This window comes from Schistocerca cancellata, chromosome 5 (genome assembly GCF_023864275.1).
Source record: "Schistocerca cancellata isolate TAMUIC-IGC-003103 chromosome 5, iqSchCanc2.1, whole genome shotgun sequence".
In the NCBI taxonomy this organism is placed as follows: Eukaryota; Metazoa; Arthropoda; class Insecta; order Orthoptera; family Acrididae; genus Schistocerca; species Schistocerca cancellata.
Window position 1 is genome coordinate 585,741,108 of NC_064630.1, and position 19,904 is coordinate 585,761,011.

Sequence of the window (19,904 nt, forward strand, 5' to 3'; positions counted from 1 at the left end):
TATTTTTATATATTTGTGAGATCGGGTATTGCGCTTTAGTTATACACGTCTCTCGTGGCTGACCATGAACTTTTTGGCAGTACCTTTAAAGTGACATGAATTCAAATATCCCGGTTTCCAGCGACTATTTATACACTAGTTGCCCGAAAATGTTTCTCTCTGGTTTCCTCAAGTTACTCTTTGACTTTGTGGCGGGACTGTTTTGTAAACAGTGTGATATAAGAAAGTAGTTGTTGTTGAGTTATTTCGTATTTAGTGCTTCATTTTTCGCAGTGAAAATGCCTAGAGCTAAAGCAAAAGTATTTAAAAAGCGTGTGAACTGGCAAAAGAAAAGAAATAATGATTCATTAGCAAAGCAAAGCAGTTCATCATCATCACTGTTGGAAAATGTGAATCCACTTATTACTGATTTGCCGAACGAACTTACACCAAATGAAAACAGTGCTTCTCATAAAAAACTAAGAGATTTGGAAGAGAAATATAATTTACTTGATAGAGGGAATGAAGTTTTTGAACTCATTGATACGAATATATTGTGTGAAGCTCTTGAAAACAGTTTGTGCTGCAAAAAATGTCATGGAAACGTTTCTCTGAAAGTAGAATCCCATGTTGGCCTGGCTGCCCAGTTTAATTTAATATGCAGTGTTTGTAAATACAGCTGTAAGTTTCCAAGTTCAGTTTCAGTAACTGTAAATAATGGATACAAGAAAACTGAACTTTATAGTGTAAATATTAGGTTAGTTTATGGATTGCGAGCAATTGGTAAGGGCAAAGCAGCTGGTGATATGCTATGTGGTGTTCTAAATCTTCCAAGTGCACCTTCAAAGTTAGAAGCTTACAATTATGTACTAGGATCTGCAGTTGAAGATGTAGCACAGAAGTCAATGCAGGTTGCTGTGGAAGAAGCAGTGGAAGAAAATGACGGCAGTCGTGACCTCACAGTGGCGTTTGATGGCACGTGGCAGAAAAGGGGCCACACCTCCAACAATGGTGTTGTAACAGCAACTAGTGTTGATACTGGCAAGGTTATTGATGTTGCAATAATGTCTAAATACTGTAGGTGCACAGGCAGGCTGAAAAATGAACACAGTGATGACTGTATTGCTAATTATTATGGTAGTAGTGGTGGCATGGAGGTTGCTGGGGTGAAGAAAATTTTTCATCGCTCTTCACAGTGGTATAATGTTCGCTATGTCAAATATCTGGGAGATGGTGACTCTAAAGCATTCAAAGAAGTTTTGGAAAGCAAACCATATGGGAACAGTGTAAATATAAGCAAACTTGAATGTATAGGACATGTGCAGAAGAGAATGGGTGCCAGGCTGAGAAGGTTAAAATCAGTTATGAAAGGGAAAAAACTAGATGATGGTAAAACCTTGGATGGCAGAGGAAGATTGACTGATTCCATAATAGACCACATTCAGAACTGCTATGGCCTTGCAATCAGGCAAAATACAGGCAATCTTGAAGAAATGAGGAGAGCTATATGGGCTTTATATTTCCACACCGCATCCACGGATGAGCATCCACAACATGGTTTGTGCCCCAAAGGTGAAAACAGCTGGTGTAAATACAATAGGGGACTAACAACAGGAGAGAAATACATTCACCACCACAGTCTACCATCAGCCATCATGGCAGAAATAAAGCCCATTTTCAGAGATCTGGCTGACAGAAGTCTTCTGATGAAATGTCTTCACGGAAAAACGCAGAACCCCAACGAGTGCTTGAATAGTGTGATATGGCATCGTCTCCCAAAAACAGTGTTTGTCGGAATTAATACAATACATTTTGGTGTGTATGATGCTGTGGCAACCTTCAATCTTGGAAATATAACTAAATGCCAGGTCCTTCAAAAGTTGGGTATGTGTGTTGGTTCCCGTACGGTACGTGCTATGTTCTTTTTAGATCAGCACAGACTAAGGCATGCTGATAATATAATCAAGACATTAGTGAAAAAAGCAAGACAGGTGCAGAGGGGTGCCAAAAGAAGACTTGAAGATGATTATGAAGACTGTGAAGGGGGTATTAGCTACGGATCAGGAATGTTTTAATCTTCTTTCTCCGTTTCCCGTAAGTTTACTTTTTACTTCATCTAGGAACATTATCTCAGGTACTGGTCAACCTAGAAGTCTGAAATTTTTATGACGTAGTGACATAGGTCCCTATTACATACTGAAACAACGATTTTTTAATTACTTGATTTACAAAAGACTTAGGGGTGATAGTCTAGTAAAAAGCGATGGAAAAAATTTACTTAAAAATAAATGTACAATATCTCTGTAAGAAAATACTTTGACAATAAACTGTTGTTTCAGTATTGTTGTAACATATGAATGCACATACAGTAAAATTTTTACCTCTCTGTCTCCAGTAGTTTGTGAGAAAATGTTCCCTATAGTAGGCATATATTAACATTGCGGGGATAGGTGATTCCGTATCCCCTTAAAGTGTAACACGCGCAAAGAAGATCAACAGTATATGCGAAAGCTTAGCTTCTCTTGCAGCTTGAGACCAATATTTTATGTGAAAGCTTTGCTTTTCTTGTAACAACACTATGTGTATTAATTTAAACTATTAACTTTCCCTGTTTGGCGCGCTACTTAACACTGATGTTGCTATTGGCTGACTACATCACGTGACATGAGTTACGAACGGCTTACAAAAGCGCATCGAAATCTCGGTTTCAATGGTTCGGAAAGTAACATGCGGTGTTTGGTGGATTTTCTAATGTATGTTTTCGTAATACGAAAATACTCTGCGTACATGTTGCTGCACATCAAAGATATTTCCAAAACGTGTCTTTTTCTCTGAGTTTCGTTTTCTAAAGTGCCGGGAAATTTTACGCCCATGTACAAAACCATAACCATTCAAAGGAGTGATAGGGGAAAATATACTGTCGTATGGGAGAAAGTGTGTTTTTAACCGGGAAATCCGGGAATTTTTTTCCTTGTCCACGCAGACACCCTGGTCATGTAAACCAGGGAGGCTTCACTGTCTGCCACACAGTGGATCAACTTCCCACTTGACCACTATCTAAAAACCAGCAGAAGTATGCTCTGAACTGTTTTTAAAATGCAAAAGCCCACCTCTTAATATTTTCATCTTACTAATTGTTTCTGATTAGTTGTCCAGGTATCTGCTCCATGCAACTTCTACTCTTGAATATGATTAGTTCTGTCATTCACAGTTCAAAATCCCGATGAACTCCAGGCCACTACTATTTATTTTATTAATTTCAACATCCGATTGTCTCCTGCTTCTAAAATAGATACAAGGTAACAAAAATTATTAACCTTTTTATTTTGTTCCCATGTATGTACACTTACTCGGGATTGCTGGTAAGGTATTCTGTTTTTTTTTTTTTATAATTAATCTTCAAACCTTAATTTTTTTTATTAATAATCTATTACTAACTGATTACATTTCTGACTTGGATCATCCCCACCTTGTGACATGGTCATCAGCATATACAAAATGTTGTAGATATGTTCCATCTAAAATTTGTAATCTCATGTTGCTACATTTATGACACCAATTCATCTGTATCTTTATTTAATAATTTTTATAAATATTCATTTCTCTTTGTGTTATCAGTTCGAGATTTGCATTGGCTTTTCACTCTGATGGAGTCCTTTAAATACTGACTATGCTTCTTTTGTTCTCTCAAAAGTATTTTCTTCATATTCGGCATCTCAAATGAAATTTTTTTAGCATTGCTTTTTATTACTCATAAATTTGATCCGAGCTTAGTTCCAATGATTCACCAAATATTCTCTCTATTCCAGTAGTGAAGAACATCCTTATACTTTCGTATTTTAAGTGGTCACTATCATAATGATTCTTTTGATTCTTCTCAGTGCAGTCCATTTTACAGTGTCGTCGTTGTTGTTGTTGTTGTTGTTGTTGTTGTTACTCAAAGTTTACCATGGCCAGAAACATTTCATTTTTACTAGATAGTGCTCTGATGCACATTGGGCTTCTCTGTAAGATGTTATATCCTTTACTGTAACCATATTTATTTGTGTAATGATAATATAATCTATTAGAGATTGTAATTCTTTAGTATCATGCTACCAAGTACATTTATGAATGTGTTTGTGTTTGAAAATTGTGGAGGCAGTTTTTAAACAAAATGATTCCCAAATTTCAAATAATTGTTCTCTATTGTCATATTTTCTCTCTCCATGTTTTCCCACTATCCTGTGTGACTCTGATCCGTACTTCACGTTCACAATGATCAGTTCTTTTCTTCATGGGACTTTTAGTATATTCTCTGAGAGTGGTCTGTGAAGTACCTTTCTCAGTCTTTTGTATCATTTGTGGGTGCATATATTCATTTCAGCTGTAACAATACATTGTCATAAATTCCCAATTTGATTCTTTTTTAAATATTTTCTTTATCATGATAGAAACTCCTACCTTGTTCCATACAGTTTTGGACACCCCACTCCAAATGTGTATGTGTTAATCAAGCTCTTTTCCTCCTCGACTTTTGTACTTCGTTTCAGAAGCTACAACGTACATTCTACATCTACTCTGTGAACCACTGTGAAGTGCATGGCAGGATGATACATCCCACAGTACCAGTTATTAAGGGTTTTCCTTTGTCCATCTACATATGCTGGACTGGTATGTGTAGGGTTTTAGTATATTTCAGAGCCATTTGAAGCTGGTTTGAAAGTAGTTTTTCTCGAGATAGTTTCCATCGTATCTTCAGAAGCTTGCCAGTTTGTTTCTTCGTCTCTGTGACGTTCTCCCATGAGTCAAAGAAGCCTGTAACCATTCATGCTGTCCTCCTCCGTACACATTCAGTATCCCCTCTAGTCTTATTTGGTACAGATACCACACACTTGGGCAATATTGAAGGCTGGGTTGCCTGAATGATTTGAAAGCAGCTTTCTTTGTAGACTGGTAGCATGTCCCTATTCTACCAATAAACTGATCATTCCATGTCATGTCCATACCAAGTGTTACAGGATACTATTTTTGCAGTTTAGTATGACTGAATATTTGTGCAACTTCGTTCAGACTGTACTTCAATATAGATAACTGCATTATCTGCAAAAAGTCTGACATCACTATTAATATTGTCTGCAAGATCACTAATACTCAACATAAACAGCAAGGATCGCAACACACTTCCCCTGGGGAACACCCGAAGTTACTTATACATATCTCGATGACACTCTAGCCAAGATAACGTGCTGTGTTCTCCATACCGAGAAATCCCCAGTCCAGTCATATATTTTGCTTGGTATTCCGTATGATAATCCTTTAGATAGTAAGTATAGATGACTGGGTCAAATGCTTTTCAGAAATAGAGAAATACTGAATCTACCTGACTGGTTTGACCCATGGCTTTCAAGGTGTCATGTGACAAAAGTGCAAATTGGGTTTCACATGGTCCATTTTTTCGAAATCCAATTTGGTTGGCATGGTGGACATCATTCTGTTATAAGTAGTGATTTCATCGGGCCATGGGGGCTTTGAAAACAGCTGAAACCATTAAAATTGAACAATGCCACTGACACTAATATCTATTTTACTCAATTTTTTATTAGTAAGAGAATTTAGTTGGCGTGTACTCCTGGATTTTCTTTTAATAAGGAACATTTGAAAACAGAGTTACTTTTATTAAGGAGCATTTGAAAACAGAGTTAATCATTTACACTTTTGCTTTGCCTCTCTGTTTTAGTTCCTGTTTTGTCCATGAGTGACTGAACACTAACTTTGATGCCACTAAGAGCCTTTACATATGACATGAGTTTCTTCTGGTTTTGTGAAAGATGTTTGGACACTATTCTGATACGGTACTCAATGAAGGCCTCAAATGTTGCGCTCTTGACTGCCAAACGTGTTCGTTCTATATCTTTCTATCTATAGCCCTATGCTTTGTTTTATACCTGTTATGCAGTAGTCTATTTCTTTATAAATTTCTTTACAGTGACTATGCTATGGAGGATCTCTCTCACTGTTCCGCTGGGTAGATACCTATCAAATTCACGAACAACCATCCTCTTAAACTTGAGCCATAGTTGCTCTCGTATTCCTGGCTTAAAGCCAAAAGTTTAAAGTTCCTCACTCAGACATGACACTACTGCTTCTCTTGCTGAGCATATAATTCTTTATGCATGTTTTAGTGCCTCTGTACTTTGGTTTTCATTGTTGTGCTGCTATAACTGCCCCGTGGCCACTGTTTAACATCTCTCCCCTGAAATTGAAGTTAAATTATTACGACCAAACAATATTTAGTTACTTGATTGGAAACTTTTGGGTGAGAGAGGTCACTTCTCCAGTATTTTTAAACAGTTATCTCCCACACTTCCAGGTATAAAATTAATTGTTAGTTGAATTCTCAAATGTGTAAAACAAAATGATTGGAAGTTACAGTTTATAATAGTATTCTGTCTGATACTCGTCAGAGTTAGTACTTGGAACAAAAGCTGTGGCCCTGCAGAATTCTGTTGGTGGTAGACTCTGAAGATTCTTAAAATAATCAGAGGCACAATTGTACACGATGGGGAAGCCACCTGGATGCTGTGACATTCAATCTGCAGCAAGGAAATTAGTGTCCAAGTTGTGTATCAATTTCGCTAAAGTCCAGAATTAAACCTCTTAAAATAGAGCATAAATGACTGTGGTGCAGGCTCTACTGATTTCCCAGGATACAAAGTTCCCTGTGAGTAATGACACACCAAATAATGTTCCAAGCCACAGACGGGGGAGAAGTTAAAAAAACCGAAGAATTGAACAAACCTTTTCCATTCAGGAAATAAACGATATTCCTAGTTACATTCCAGTATACATCATCCTCTTGTATGGATGAGATGTTATCACAATTAATCAAATTTCATTCCTTATTCAAGATGGCAGCTTATAACAATGCTGCTAATTACAGGTCCATTGCAGTCCTACTCTCCACAGTTCTAAATTGGAAGTAGTCATAATTTCCACCATGTGTGGGGTCTGGTTCTATCTATTCCAGGTAGTTTTCAGAGAAGGGATTCAGTAACATTTCACAGGATTTCTTGTCACGCCCACTACAACGAAACCTTAATTATTCCAATTCATTGTTAGATGATTAACACCTTGTGTGCTACAAATATGCCCACTGCATTCTGTGGAGAGTGCAGCTTTGCTGCCACCTTTTACTGCTGCCAGGCCTGGGAGACCATGCTCCAGCCACTAACTGTGAATTGGTTGTGGTGCACTGCCTGGCTCCCTGCGCTGAATATTTAAGAAAGGCTGGCCATGATTGTATCCGCTGCACATGTAGACATCTAGAGCGTCTGATGGGAGGATCAAAGGTACATGTAAACATATCCAATGCAACCAGGGACAGTGGCAGTTGTATGCCTTAACATGTCCAGAGGAGTCAGATGGTTGTAGTATCCTTTCGCTATCACAGTATGAGTAGGAAAATTGATGTACCAGTGAACTAAGATTTTCTCTAAGAGTTTTCAGTTACATTGGGAGGTGAGTTTGGTGATCAATAGAAGAACCCTGTTACAGTTTTATGCCCACCCTTGATATTTAGTCTTGCCCAATCAATCTCGCATGCAGCTTAAATTTCAGTCTTGGTGGATTTGGGTCTCTTGTCTCCTGTGACAAATTGACCACCTCCATTACTCATATCCCTATCCTTTTTGTATATGCTTAAATTCCCCCCCCCCCCCCCCCAAAAAAAAAAAGAAAAAAAAAAAAGAAAGAAAGAAAATGTCACTACAGACAGCTGCAGGCTTTAACCAGTTTTCTTTGGCTGATATAGTGTGAGCAGTGATATTTAGAATCACTTCAAACTCCAGCACTTTGTTGAGAGTGCTTTCAGGATTCTAATACGCTCACCTTCTGTGATTCCTACAGCTGTCATTATCTGGACTGGATGAGGAGTCCAGGATGAAACGAGTTTCGCTGGCTCACTTTCAGGCTCAAGCTTGTTGATTAGTTGAACGGGTGCACTATTCTGAGTTCTCCCTGACCGGTCTCCCTTGCAAAGGATGCCTAGACCAACCATTGACATATCATTCATAATCAGATGGACAAATAGTGATGGGGCTTGTATTTCAGACAGACAGACAGACAGACAGACAGACGTACATACATACATACATACATACATACATTGTAGACAGGAGTGGCTTTCTCACTCCTGGTACACAACTCTTGGTAGCCCTCCCAACACACCCATTCACAGCAGCTTCTAATCACTAGACAGAAATTAGAGTGATTTCCAACTGCTTGCGAATAGCTGCCAAATCCTCCCCTGCCTGCGGATGGCAAAGACAGTGGGTCTGCATTATGCATGGTGCAGTATTTCACAGAACAGTAAGCGAATGACGAATGGATGGTGCAGTATTTTACCCAATAGTAATCAAAATAACTTTCTTCTAAGCTTGCTGAGTCTCTCTTAATTTGAGTTTGATATGCCATAAATATTACCAGTAGCCTTTTGGAACTTATACAACCAAAAATGAGATACTTTTTGTATGACAGCAGAAAACTTTATACAAATTGTGCTGTTTCTCTGAAGCGTTTTTCAGATTATGACCATTAAGAAAAATTGACTGTAGCATTAAGTTACAATAAATTCGTTAATTTAAGATAAATGCAGACAATATACACCCCTGTAAACGAGAGAACTAATGTGACATGATAAGCTACCGGGTACTTATTTATATTAACTGTAAACCACAAACACTGATGTAGTATGAAATAGGTTATGCAAAACACTCGCAAATTATGAAAACTTTTGCAAACCTCAAAGATGTCACATAAATATCTTTTCTGTGTAACTGTGCAATGAAATTTTGCAACCTTAATAGTGAATGAGGATTCTGTGGCCAAGTTTCTGAAAAGCTCAATTAACCTTGTAGCTGATGATATAACATTACACAATATAACACGTTCGTGAAAAGTCCAGTTTATGTTTAAAATTGATGATTAATACTACATAGTATATCATGACTCTGTACAAGTTTAGGTAAATTAAGCATGAAAATCACGTTTGTTTTATGTCAAGTTTGTGTATCTAAGTTTTTGGAATTAATGTGATAACATGTGATTTTACTCACACAAGTGCCATGAATTCACTTACGTACTTTAAATAAAGAGATGTGCAAATTGCACTGATTTTTGCATGCTGTTTTTCACGAAGTGCCATAGATGAACACTGTAGTTTCAGTAGATCTCACAAAAATAATGTGAGATGCCGGAGCACAACAGACGCATAACTCCATGGGGGCGGCTGGCAGTGTTTCCAACATTTAAGTATCTTTTCTACCAGTTTTTCACCAAGAATTTCATTATTTCTGAGGTATATTGGATGGGTTTATCATTTAAATTATTTTTTGACAAGAGTTAGGAGCAGGCCAACTGCATAACCTCTAATTTTGGAGGATCATTTGAATTAAGGTTTTCTGCCATTAGATTAGATTAATTATTCATTTATTAATTTAAACTTAAATAAGCCAATGTTACCCTACATGACAGCAGCAGCTAGTTTCGGTCTGCCAGCATATTATATTTCTTTATATTTCTGTGATACCCTCCGTATGTGGTGAGTATTCGCGTGTTCGCCAACTATGGAGGTGCCCAAAGACAGACTAACAACTTGACATGTGGCATTCTTATATCTTTTACTCGCAAGTGTCAGTTTTGTTCTTCGTGGTGATTGAATTGTTGTGTTTTGTTGTCTGAAACTTTATCTGCAACATCTTTTGTACCCTATGTAAATAGCTTTGTTAAACAATTGTCCATTTCTATTTAATTTTCTTGTTTCAAGATGCTGATTTGTTGCTAAATTTAATCTGGTATAGCTCAATGATCTTAAACAAATTTTCATAATCTACATTTCTGCTTTTGTGCCTGATGAGATTTTATTTTTAGTTCTGTATTTGTTTTCACACTCTCTCTCTCTATCTCTCTCTCTCGCTCTCTCTCTCTCTCTCTCTCTCTCTCTCTATCTCTTGCCTATCTAAACTTTGTAACTTCTTTACTGTTCAATAAAATATAGTCTGTTTCATGAACTAATTTATTGGTATTTGTATTTCAGGTCGTGGCTTATGTACATATCCTAACAAGTAAGAAGTTCAAGGAAGATAATATATGTACTTACATAAATGGGTGTGTGTGACAGAATTCGATTGAATTCAGGAACACCGTGTAACTTGCAAATCAGTATGAATTCTTTGTTGTTAGAGGTTGTGATGTGTGTGCCAACCCTTTTTCTGTTTATAAGGCACATATAATTTCTGTTTGAAGAGTAATATTTATTTCATTTAAACTTCGAAACTTCAAGTGACAAATCAGACATGTTCCACGAAGTGTAGATTTATTGAATTTGACTAGTACCTTTCTTCTGGTGCATATGTAGTTAGTTATTATTTGTTATACTGCTGCTTTGGTAAGCACATCTAAATTTTGTTTGATTCAGTATTGTTTTCTCTTCTTAACAATTTGCAACTCACAATGCCTATTTTAGGCAGTGATTAAACTATCATCATGCTTAAGCTTCCCTATTTTACGAAGAAGATATGTTTGTTTTTGCTTTAAATATGTGACTGTAGCACACAGGCTGTGGTACTTATAATTTTCACTAAAGTCAGTGTACCTGTAAGTAACAGTTACCAATGTGAAGGATAAATCGTGTACCTTGTCATTCAACAGTACAAAGATTTTATACATACAGTGATAAAAGATTTTTTTTTTTTTTTCCTTTTGAAACCTTATTTGGCTGCTTGAAGCAATAAATTGACTTTCTCAGAAAGAAATAGTTCAACAAATTTCACAAATGATGGGGCTTGTAAGTGTCTTTCTTCATCTCAATAACTTACATTTAAATAGTTGTACATTTGGAGTCCAAATAAAAGAAAAATTTAAAGGTATGATATGATACAAAACAAAACGATCACATATGGCATGTAAGAGACAACATCCGTTGAAGGCATTTCTGCACAGTCTTGCTTCACTGAAGCTAAACAAGTGAGTTTGATGATGGTGCCTCTTGACCAGGGATAATTTATTTATTTTTAAAGCAGCTCGACAGTGCAACATATAACATACAGGGTGTACATAAAGTTTGGGAACACTTTCAATTATTTATTGCACAAGAACCAAACATTGTACAGATATCATACATATATAATTTTGAAGAGAAACCCTGAAAGTTTTTTATTCATGTATACTGCCACTTTGTAGTTTGGTAATTTGCCTGTAGTCAGCACTAGTCGCAAACATGACGAGTTCAGGTGTGGAGCGAGCTTTCTGTATGTTGGAGTTCAACGAAAAGAAGTGTGGTACAGCTGTTCTACAGATGTTAAGAAGCCACCAACAAGGAAGCCATTTACCACTGGCACAACAAATTCTTTAAGATCAATTGCTTGTGCCTGGCAAAGAGAAGTGGAAATGCCAGTGTGAGTGGAGTGAATGTGAAGTGGGTATGAGAGACATGGCTGATGCCTCAAATGCAGTTGGACTCTCCATTCATCTTTCAGCTGGATGGGGCTCCACCCCATTTTCATCTTGAAGTTCATGGGTACCAGAACATGGAGCTGCTGCATCGATGGATTGGTCATGCTACAGGAGACAGCTATTTCATGAAATGGCCACCCCGATCACCAGATCTCACTCCCTGTGACTTTTTTCTGTGAGGACACATCTAGTGTATGTACCTCCTCTACCATGTGATGTAGCAGAGCTCCAGGAGAGAATATGGGAAGCGACTGCCACAGTCAACAGTGCCATGCTGGGATGGGTAAGACAAGAATTCGATTACCGTATGTATGTCTGCTGGGTCACTCGTGGTTCGCATATCGAATGTTTGTAAAAAAAACTTTCAGGGTTTCTCTTCAAAATGCAGTATGTATGACATCTGTGCAGTGTTTAGTTCTTGTGCAATAAATAACTGCAAGTGTTCCTGGACGATATGCACAGCCTGTATTATCATAACTTATTTTTCCTTAACATGCTCGTCATCTTTAACACAGGGCATGCAGAACTATTACTGATTGTATTAAATGTTACTCCAGTTGTTTAAAGTAGTTTCACAACTAGATTTGATCTCTAGGCCATTTCTGAGAGGTCAGTGGCCAAAATAGGAGACATGCTTTGATAAATTATTGACCACTTGAGACTTTCCTAAGGCCCAAAATCCATACATGTTATAAAAATGTGCGTGTTTGTTTTCCACATTTCCTAAACCACCTGGTGTATATCAGCCAAACTTGGTGCACACACATATCTCAGTGTTGGGCAACAGTCACTGTGGGGGTTGGAAACATCTACCTATTTGTAATTCAGGAGATATGTCATAGACAGTGAGATGCATGAAAAACTGCCACATCATGCGTGGTATTTAATTTCATGACTTCTCTGCTACTGACTGTTTCAGACTGTATCCGTATATGCCGCTGAATGTACCTTTAAAATTGTCTCATTGTATGACACACAGATCACAAGAGATGTCATAAACACTGATATGTGATGTGTGAAAAAACGCTGCATCATGCCTGAAGTTTTTATACATTTGTTAAGTAGGGTTTGTGTCTCCAAAGACAACCGGGAAAAACCCGGGAATTTTTTAGAATTACAGGAATGTTCCATACTTTTAGTTTTCACTTAAATTTTTGTAATTTTGATGGTAAGGACTGAGATATACTTGAGCCCACTACTGGAGAATAATGCTGCAGCAATAAAACATGAGAGAATAACAGTAATTTATTTGCCAAGAAAATGCACCACTTACAACAAAACACAGTGCACACAGAATCATCTTTTGACAGCTAAATGTGTCAAAGGCTTTAAGACGAAGACATGCAATACTTCCTAACTACAAACTACTCCCAATGAACTTGACGTCACAACTCTTTACATGAAGTTCCTTTGAGCAGTTGCAAGTGGGCTAACACGCATATGCAGAGCTGAAGTTATATATTAGTGGTGTCTTTCCCACTTTTGGCTGCTTGAAGCGCAGCTGTTACCTGTATAAGCAGTACAGCAGCAAGCAGCTAAATGCTACTCAGAAAAAATTTTCTGAGCGGTCCGAGTTGCAGGGGAGGGGTCTTCACACGACCCGTTCTGACGTTTCATAATTCTGGTGATTTCTCTATGATTACAGCTCTCATATCAAATAAGAGCAAAATGTATAGCTGGGGATGGGAGCTATCAAGTGAATTGAAATATATTTTCTTAATTACAGAAGACTGAAATACGTTATTAGTTTAAGTTTTCTGGTTTTGTTTTATTTCCACCTTATTGACAGTCAAGTGTTAACCATCCAGTGTAACAATAAAGTTATTATTGTCAATTCACTAGAGAAATTTGGCTTTTATTATTCTTTTCCACAGAGGCAGGCTATTGATTTGAAATGAAGTGTTTCATTCTGCACTATTGGATAGGTTCAACTGTTCGCCGAATTTCGAGTGCATATTTTCATCTTCTAGCACGTATATCATTATGCTGTAATAAAGAACGAAACATGATAATAAAGTACTGATATTCCAAGAAAATTAGCATTGAGAAAACCCCAAGTAAGGACTTACTTCATTGTGAGTCTGGACATGCAAATATGGACTTTAAGCTGAATTGTGCAATTCAGTATTGTTTACAAAATTCCGATGCTCTTGGTGTATTCTCTGCTGTTATGTTTCCTTTATGACATAATGTAGGATCTCTTAATGCTATATATGCACAAACATACGTAAATGTTCACTTGAAGGTGACTAAGCGGGCAAATTTGGCCAGTAGTATTGAATAAAATGTTCTGTTTCAAATATATTGACAGCTTTGGCAGAATTTTGAAATCTACCATCCATGAAACATGATTTTTGATCACAAGTCAAATAAACAAATGTTTCAACATTTTGGTACTTTCTATAGGCTTGATGTTATTTCTTAATTTCTGTTGTTTATGCCTTAAATTTGCCAAACACCATTCTTTGGTAAATTATAGACTGGTAGCATGCCGTATTTATCATTGTGACTCCCCACAAGGCTTTAATCATTACTCCTGGAGTCAAATAAAAACTGCCATTTAATACAGTTTCTTGATTTCACAGAGAATGTTGTTAATTTCGTATATAGTTCGAAAATGTCATAAAGAACTTGCTGTCATTAGTTCTGGTGTGTACAAACAGCTGTTTTTATTTTTTCAAGAAATTTGTATTCCTTCTCACTAGATTTTTGTCATACTGTGTGGATGCAAACCTGATTGGAAATGCAACATAACAGTATTGCAGAGGAGGAATAAGAAAAAAAAATCTGTTAGTCACCACATGGCAAAATGTTAGGGTTCTTGAGGTTGTAGAGTCTAGTTTTGAAATAAATATTATGCCAAGGACTGCTTTCTTATTTTGCATTCCTTATCTGGATAGGATACAATAAAACAATTGCCCCGAGTACAGTAACTCCGCATCACCCCTCCGAAGAACATGGCGTAGTGCTGCACATGGTCAAGTGATGCCCCAGTATGCCCAAAATTCCATACAGGAATGCGACAAAAGGCGTTATTAGTAAGAGTATGTCATTGTGTGCTGTAATGTCTATTTTTTGGTGCTCTGTGGCAACTGCTCAAACAAGCCTATTTCTAACAGTTCACAGGAAAGTATTGCGAATGATGGTTGACGGAGTGTTATTTCAAAGTAAATTTCCTTTCGTGCAAGAGAAATTATGTTACTTGTGAGAACGTGCAATGACTTTCTTAAATGACAGAGCCTTTGACTCCCACTCAAAGCTTAGCATTTTGAGGACCAGCCACATTGAATAACTTCGGGTCTAGAAGACCAGCAGCCCAAACACATTATTTTACTGGCACATTTGTGTTTGATATTTCTTGACGATTCAATTTAAGGAAATCTCAGGCACATGGCAGTGTTTTCAAAAGTTCCCAACTGCAAAGTGCAAAATGGCTGTAGGCGAAGTAGTAGTTGTCTGTAGAGTGTAAAACGTGTTGCTGTAGAGACATCAACAAAATTACCTAGAGAGACGAAGCAGCTGTGCCCAGGGTACAGAAACTGTCCAGAACACTGCACTTACACTTTTGTACATTATGTGTATTCCATTCTATGGCTGTTTCATAATTTCAAAGGTGTTTTAACAAATACATAGAAATGAAATTTTTTGATGTTACCCTGCACAGTTCATTTTTTGCATTTGTTTCTAATAGAAAACTGGTGAAATCACACATTTTTATGCAGTTGTAGGTAACATTAACCCTTTCGCTGCTGCGTATTTGCTCTTTGAATATCATACTGAGGGGGCTTTCGTTATGGTTGTAGTGCTCGCCAAATCCTGGTGCCTATGCTGAGATATGGTGGTCTGGCTGATGTGAAATATTTACCAGCTTTTTTGAAAACTATTAGGTGAAAAAATTTGATTTTTGCACATCGTAATCTGATACTGTCATTCAGTAAACAACTCAACTTTTATTTCGTTATCAGTCATACTTGCAGCACTCTTCAAATTAAGTAAAACACTGCATGAATTTTAAAGAGCTTGCAGAGGTAATAACATATCGCCTAAACTTTCCATACGGTTGATTTTAGCTCATACATTGCAGCAAATGAAATGTAGATAAGATATAAAAATTTACATAAAATTGGGAGCGGGATGTTCTCGAATTACGGAGTTTCAAATCCGAAGGATGGTCTCGCGACGCGTGCCCATTCGCGTCCTTGCACATCGCGAATCATGTGGTCATAACAATCGTCATATCTCATAAATGATTCCAGAGATCAAAACGAGTTTGTGTGTGAGTGTGTGTGTGTGTGTGTGTGTGTGTGTGTGTGTGTGTGTGTGTGTGTCAATACGCAAGATCAAATAATAAAAAAACATGGTAGTTACTGCGTGCATTATATCTCAAATTCGAATCTGTGCACATCAGTTATGAGGAAGAGTGCCGGCCATTCGAAAAATCAGTACATTTAGGATGCTGATATCTTTTTTTGGAATACTTTCTGGTAGAGGTTAGGAAGAAGATCTTTTTGGGATTATTTTCTAAAAAAACTGCAAAATGGGGATGCATACCTTGTTTCAAGAATTGTTCCTTCTTTGCTGTTGTCGGTAACAAGTGGATGCAATGCAGGTAAGTTGCAACAAAACAGTCGATATGTACAGGACCAACTCGGAGATATATTGCACACAGAGGGCACGCTCATAAACTCCATAATATTTTATTTAAAACAACTAGGAATTTTTTTTTAAACAGCATTAACTTTAATTAATACTATTGGACCAAAGCGTCATTTACAATACATTTTACATGTTTCTACTATTGTAAATGTAAATGACACAAATACTGTTCCAAATGTTCAGTAGTAATATTGTATCTTTAATCACTCAAAACATTTTTATAAATAGAAAAGGACCATTTCACATCAGCTGAGGTAACAGGGTGGTATTTGAATTTGGGTGCTATGCTGACACTTAAATTGTTTCTGGTAGAAGTTCACTCGTTCCATTAATAAAACTATCAATTTGGCACAAGGGTTCAAAGCCTGGGTTATTGCTTAAAATGTTTTCAAACTTTACTTTCTGGGAGTACATCCAGCAATGAGTTCATTAGAATAATATTATTCATTAACTAAGTAGATTCATTCAATGCCAAACCTTGAGTTTCAAGCTTTTTAATACTTGCGTTTATATGGGAAAAATGAGTGCTAATCACAGCAATCGCTCTTTGAATACCGGTACCATTAAAAGCTTCCTTGCACTGGCAAAGTGCCAAAGTCTCTATTGGTCTCAAAATGTTCATTGTAAAACAACACAGCTTCGACCTACGTACCTCGGGTTACCCCTGATTTGGGAGGTAAAGGCACATTTGGTACTTTTGTCTTGATGCAAGCAGGAACCTTTAGAAACACTTTCTTTGTGGATGAAATCAGTTTGTTTACATTCACAAATGTGGAACGTACTTCTTCAGCAAGGCGATGTACTCCATGAGCAAAACATGTCATATGAATCAAATTGGGATGAAATATTCGGAGGTCTTTTCCTTCTTTGATAATATAGGGAACAGTATCTGAAATAAACACAAAACACCTTTTAATCTGCAGAAGGTTCTGGAAATATTTTTATAATACCCTCATTCACAAATCTGGCGATCATAGAATGATTTACTTTTTCAAGTTCTTTGCAAGCTACTAAAGAGGAAGGAGGAGGCTCTTCTTTTAAAGCACCAACAATTAAATTTGCAATGTAAAGGCCACATGTGTCTGTAGTTTTATCAACTGAAATCCAGATAATACTGTCCTCGAGTTCATTGCACATTTCTTCCAGAACATTTACGTAAATTGTAGGTATGCAATTTTTATGCAATGTTGATTCATCTGATATATTTTGATATCAGCAATATTTGCACAGGAAACCTTTGAGGATAGGGTTTGTAAGTTTGTGAAGAGGAATACTGCTTGGAATTAATGCTTCACATAGATCCATGGTAAACCGACTTTTTTGGTTACCTTTGCACAAATCCCTGCTACTTCAACTTGTCAGAAGTTGTTGTCATGGTCCTTTCTTCTGCATTCCTGTGATATGAAGACTTGGCTTGACATACTGGTCTATTTGAAACTTTTTATTTATTTTTTATTTCTGCACAAAACTTTTTTCTCGTAAACTCAAAAATGTAAAACAATTCCATCATATGTAAATGTTCCAGGATGGTCAGCTATCCACGAAACGACGTTTATTTTTTCAGACTGCATGGTGCACAACACTTTACACACTACGTATTGTAAACACGTTCAACTGTGTACAAGTAAATAGAAAGCTAAACTGAAACAATGGACGTGTGACTAGAAGCTTGCCGACTCGTACAGTATGACAAAAGAGGATTAACCGAGAGCGCGGGCACAGGAGCATTGACTCTGTCTGCCTGTTCCTCTTCTGTAATGATTTCACAGTGGCAGTTCTAGGTTGCGATCAGTCTGTGAGACATCAAAACTAATTCGAGCTAGAGACCGCCCATCTAAATTTTTAAGATATTGTAAACATAGAGCGAAAAAATGCATGTCGCTAGTTTTTAGTTAAAATATGCAATAACTGGTGAAAAGGAGCCAAATATGCAACATGCAAATGCATATAATCCAGTCTCTAGTAATAACCTTTATGAAGATAGTAACTTAGCTTTACTGAAACTGGTTATCTACAGTAAAGTTTTTTTATAGCGATCTTGGCTGAGTTGTCCTCCTCCCTCCTAAATGATATGGTTTCTTTTCTAAACTTGAGTATTGTGTATTAATTACAAGCCCATACTGCTCTGAAATCTTGACTCCACCCCATAGGCACTGTGCATTTCACTGCAATTCAATAGAGATACGGCAAAGGTAGAATATCCCTTTAATCATCGATATGAGGGGAGCTTTATTTATTTATTATTATTATTATTTTTTTAAGTGTAAATTATGTGCTCAGACTGGCAGTTGTAAGATAGCTAATGACTGGATTTTTGAGACTGAAATATGTGAAAATAAGGGGTTACAGTATACCTGCTACTCCAAAATATTAGAGGACTAAAAATAAAATGAACTCCTGATTATTACAGATGAATGTTACCTTATAAATCACATAGATGTACTACATTATGTGCATGTGAATATCATTTGACTACTGATACAGGAATGCTGATGATGGCTAGGAATAGGGTTAGAGTGGGGTTGCCACTTACATTAACCTTCCACATGCGTGTGTAGCGCTAGTTGTAGGATTCCATGGGGCACATTGTTACCGTGCCAGATACTGTGTGTTCTTCAGAAGTCGTTATTTTCTCATCTAATCTTTTTCTGTTGCTTGGAAACATCAGGAGCTACGTTTTATACACTCAGGCCTCACCCACACTTACATGTGTGCTGGCAATGTTTTACTTTTCACGCCAGCAATTTCGTAACCATTTTCATGAACTTGTGTGTGGAACCTTACAACAACAAAATAATAAATTTTAAAAAAATATCTTTGGACAGATAAAAAGAACCTACTCGCCAAGTGGTGTCAGAGAAGATAAGTATGAAAGTTAAGGAAATGTGCAAGTGTTGAAAGGGAAGGAAAAGAAATTAAGGAAAGAGACTGGTGAGGTGTAGGAAATGGAGAGAGTTTTGTGATTGAGGTGACAAAGTGGTTAGCAGACTGGACTCATATTCAGGATTATGACAGTTCAAATCCCCATCTGGCCTTCCAGATTTAGATTTAGATTTTCCATGATTTCCGTAAATCACATCAGACAAATGCTGTGATGATACCTTCGAAAGTGCATGGCCAATTTCCCTACTTCCCCTTCCTTAATCCGAACTTGTGCTCAGCCTCCAGTGACACAAGAGTTACAGGAACTGACAGTAGCATTACTGATAACCTTTATATAAAATCATAATGTAAATTCTGTAGGCAGTTGTCATTCTGTTATCGTGATGCTGAACTGCTGGAGTTTAATGTCACAGTACATTACAAATAATGAGTGGGAAAGCTCAAAGAAAAAGTCAATTCAAGGAGGACTGGGTCTGGCAAGGTGACCTATGGTATTTCAAAAGGTAGTTACAAACAAACAAAGATACAAAGAAAATACATTCATTTGTGAATAATAAATACTATGCCATTTTACCTTAGTTGGTTTTGAAAATTATGTTTGATAAATGGTGTCCTCCATTGTTGACATATTGACAAAGCCTCACCTGGTAGTTGTCCATACTTGGTGTCATATTTGTAGAATGGCAGCCACTTATTGGGTGATTGCCTCCTTATGTACTTGCAAGGGATGTGGGGTGTACTCTTGAGCCTTTAAGTATCTCTGAAGCAAAAAAATCACGAGGAGATAAATCAGGTGACCTTGGGGGGGGGGGGCAGACAGTGTCTCCTAATGAGACGATGTCCGCGAAACAACTCCCTCAAAATTTCTAGAGAATGCAAGAAGTGTGCATTGT

The 19,904-nt window shown here is 37.2% G+C and overlaps 1 protein-coding gene across 1 annotated transcript in view; it reads left to right on the forward strand.

The window, feature by feature from the left end:
- The window catches only part of LOC126187844 (protein maelstrom homolog), a 109,886-nt gene extending 99,199 nt beyond the window's left edge, over positions 1-10,687 (forward strand). Inside the window, exon 14 of the mRNA XM_049929155.1 lies at positions 10,055-10,687. Coding sequence (XP_049785112.1) covers positions 10,055-10,086 — 32 coding nt within the window. The 3' untranslated portion in view covers positions 10,087-10,687. The remainder of the gene's footprint in view (positions 1-10,054) is intronic.
- Positions 10,688-19,904: the final 9,217 nt, after the last annotated feature.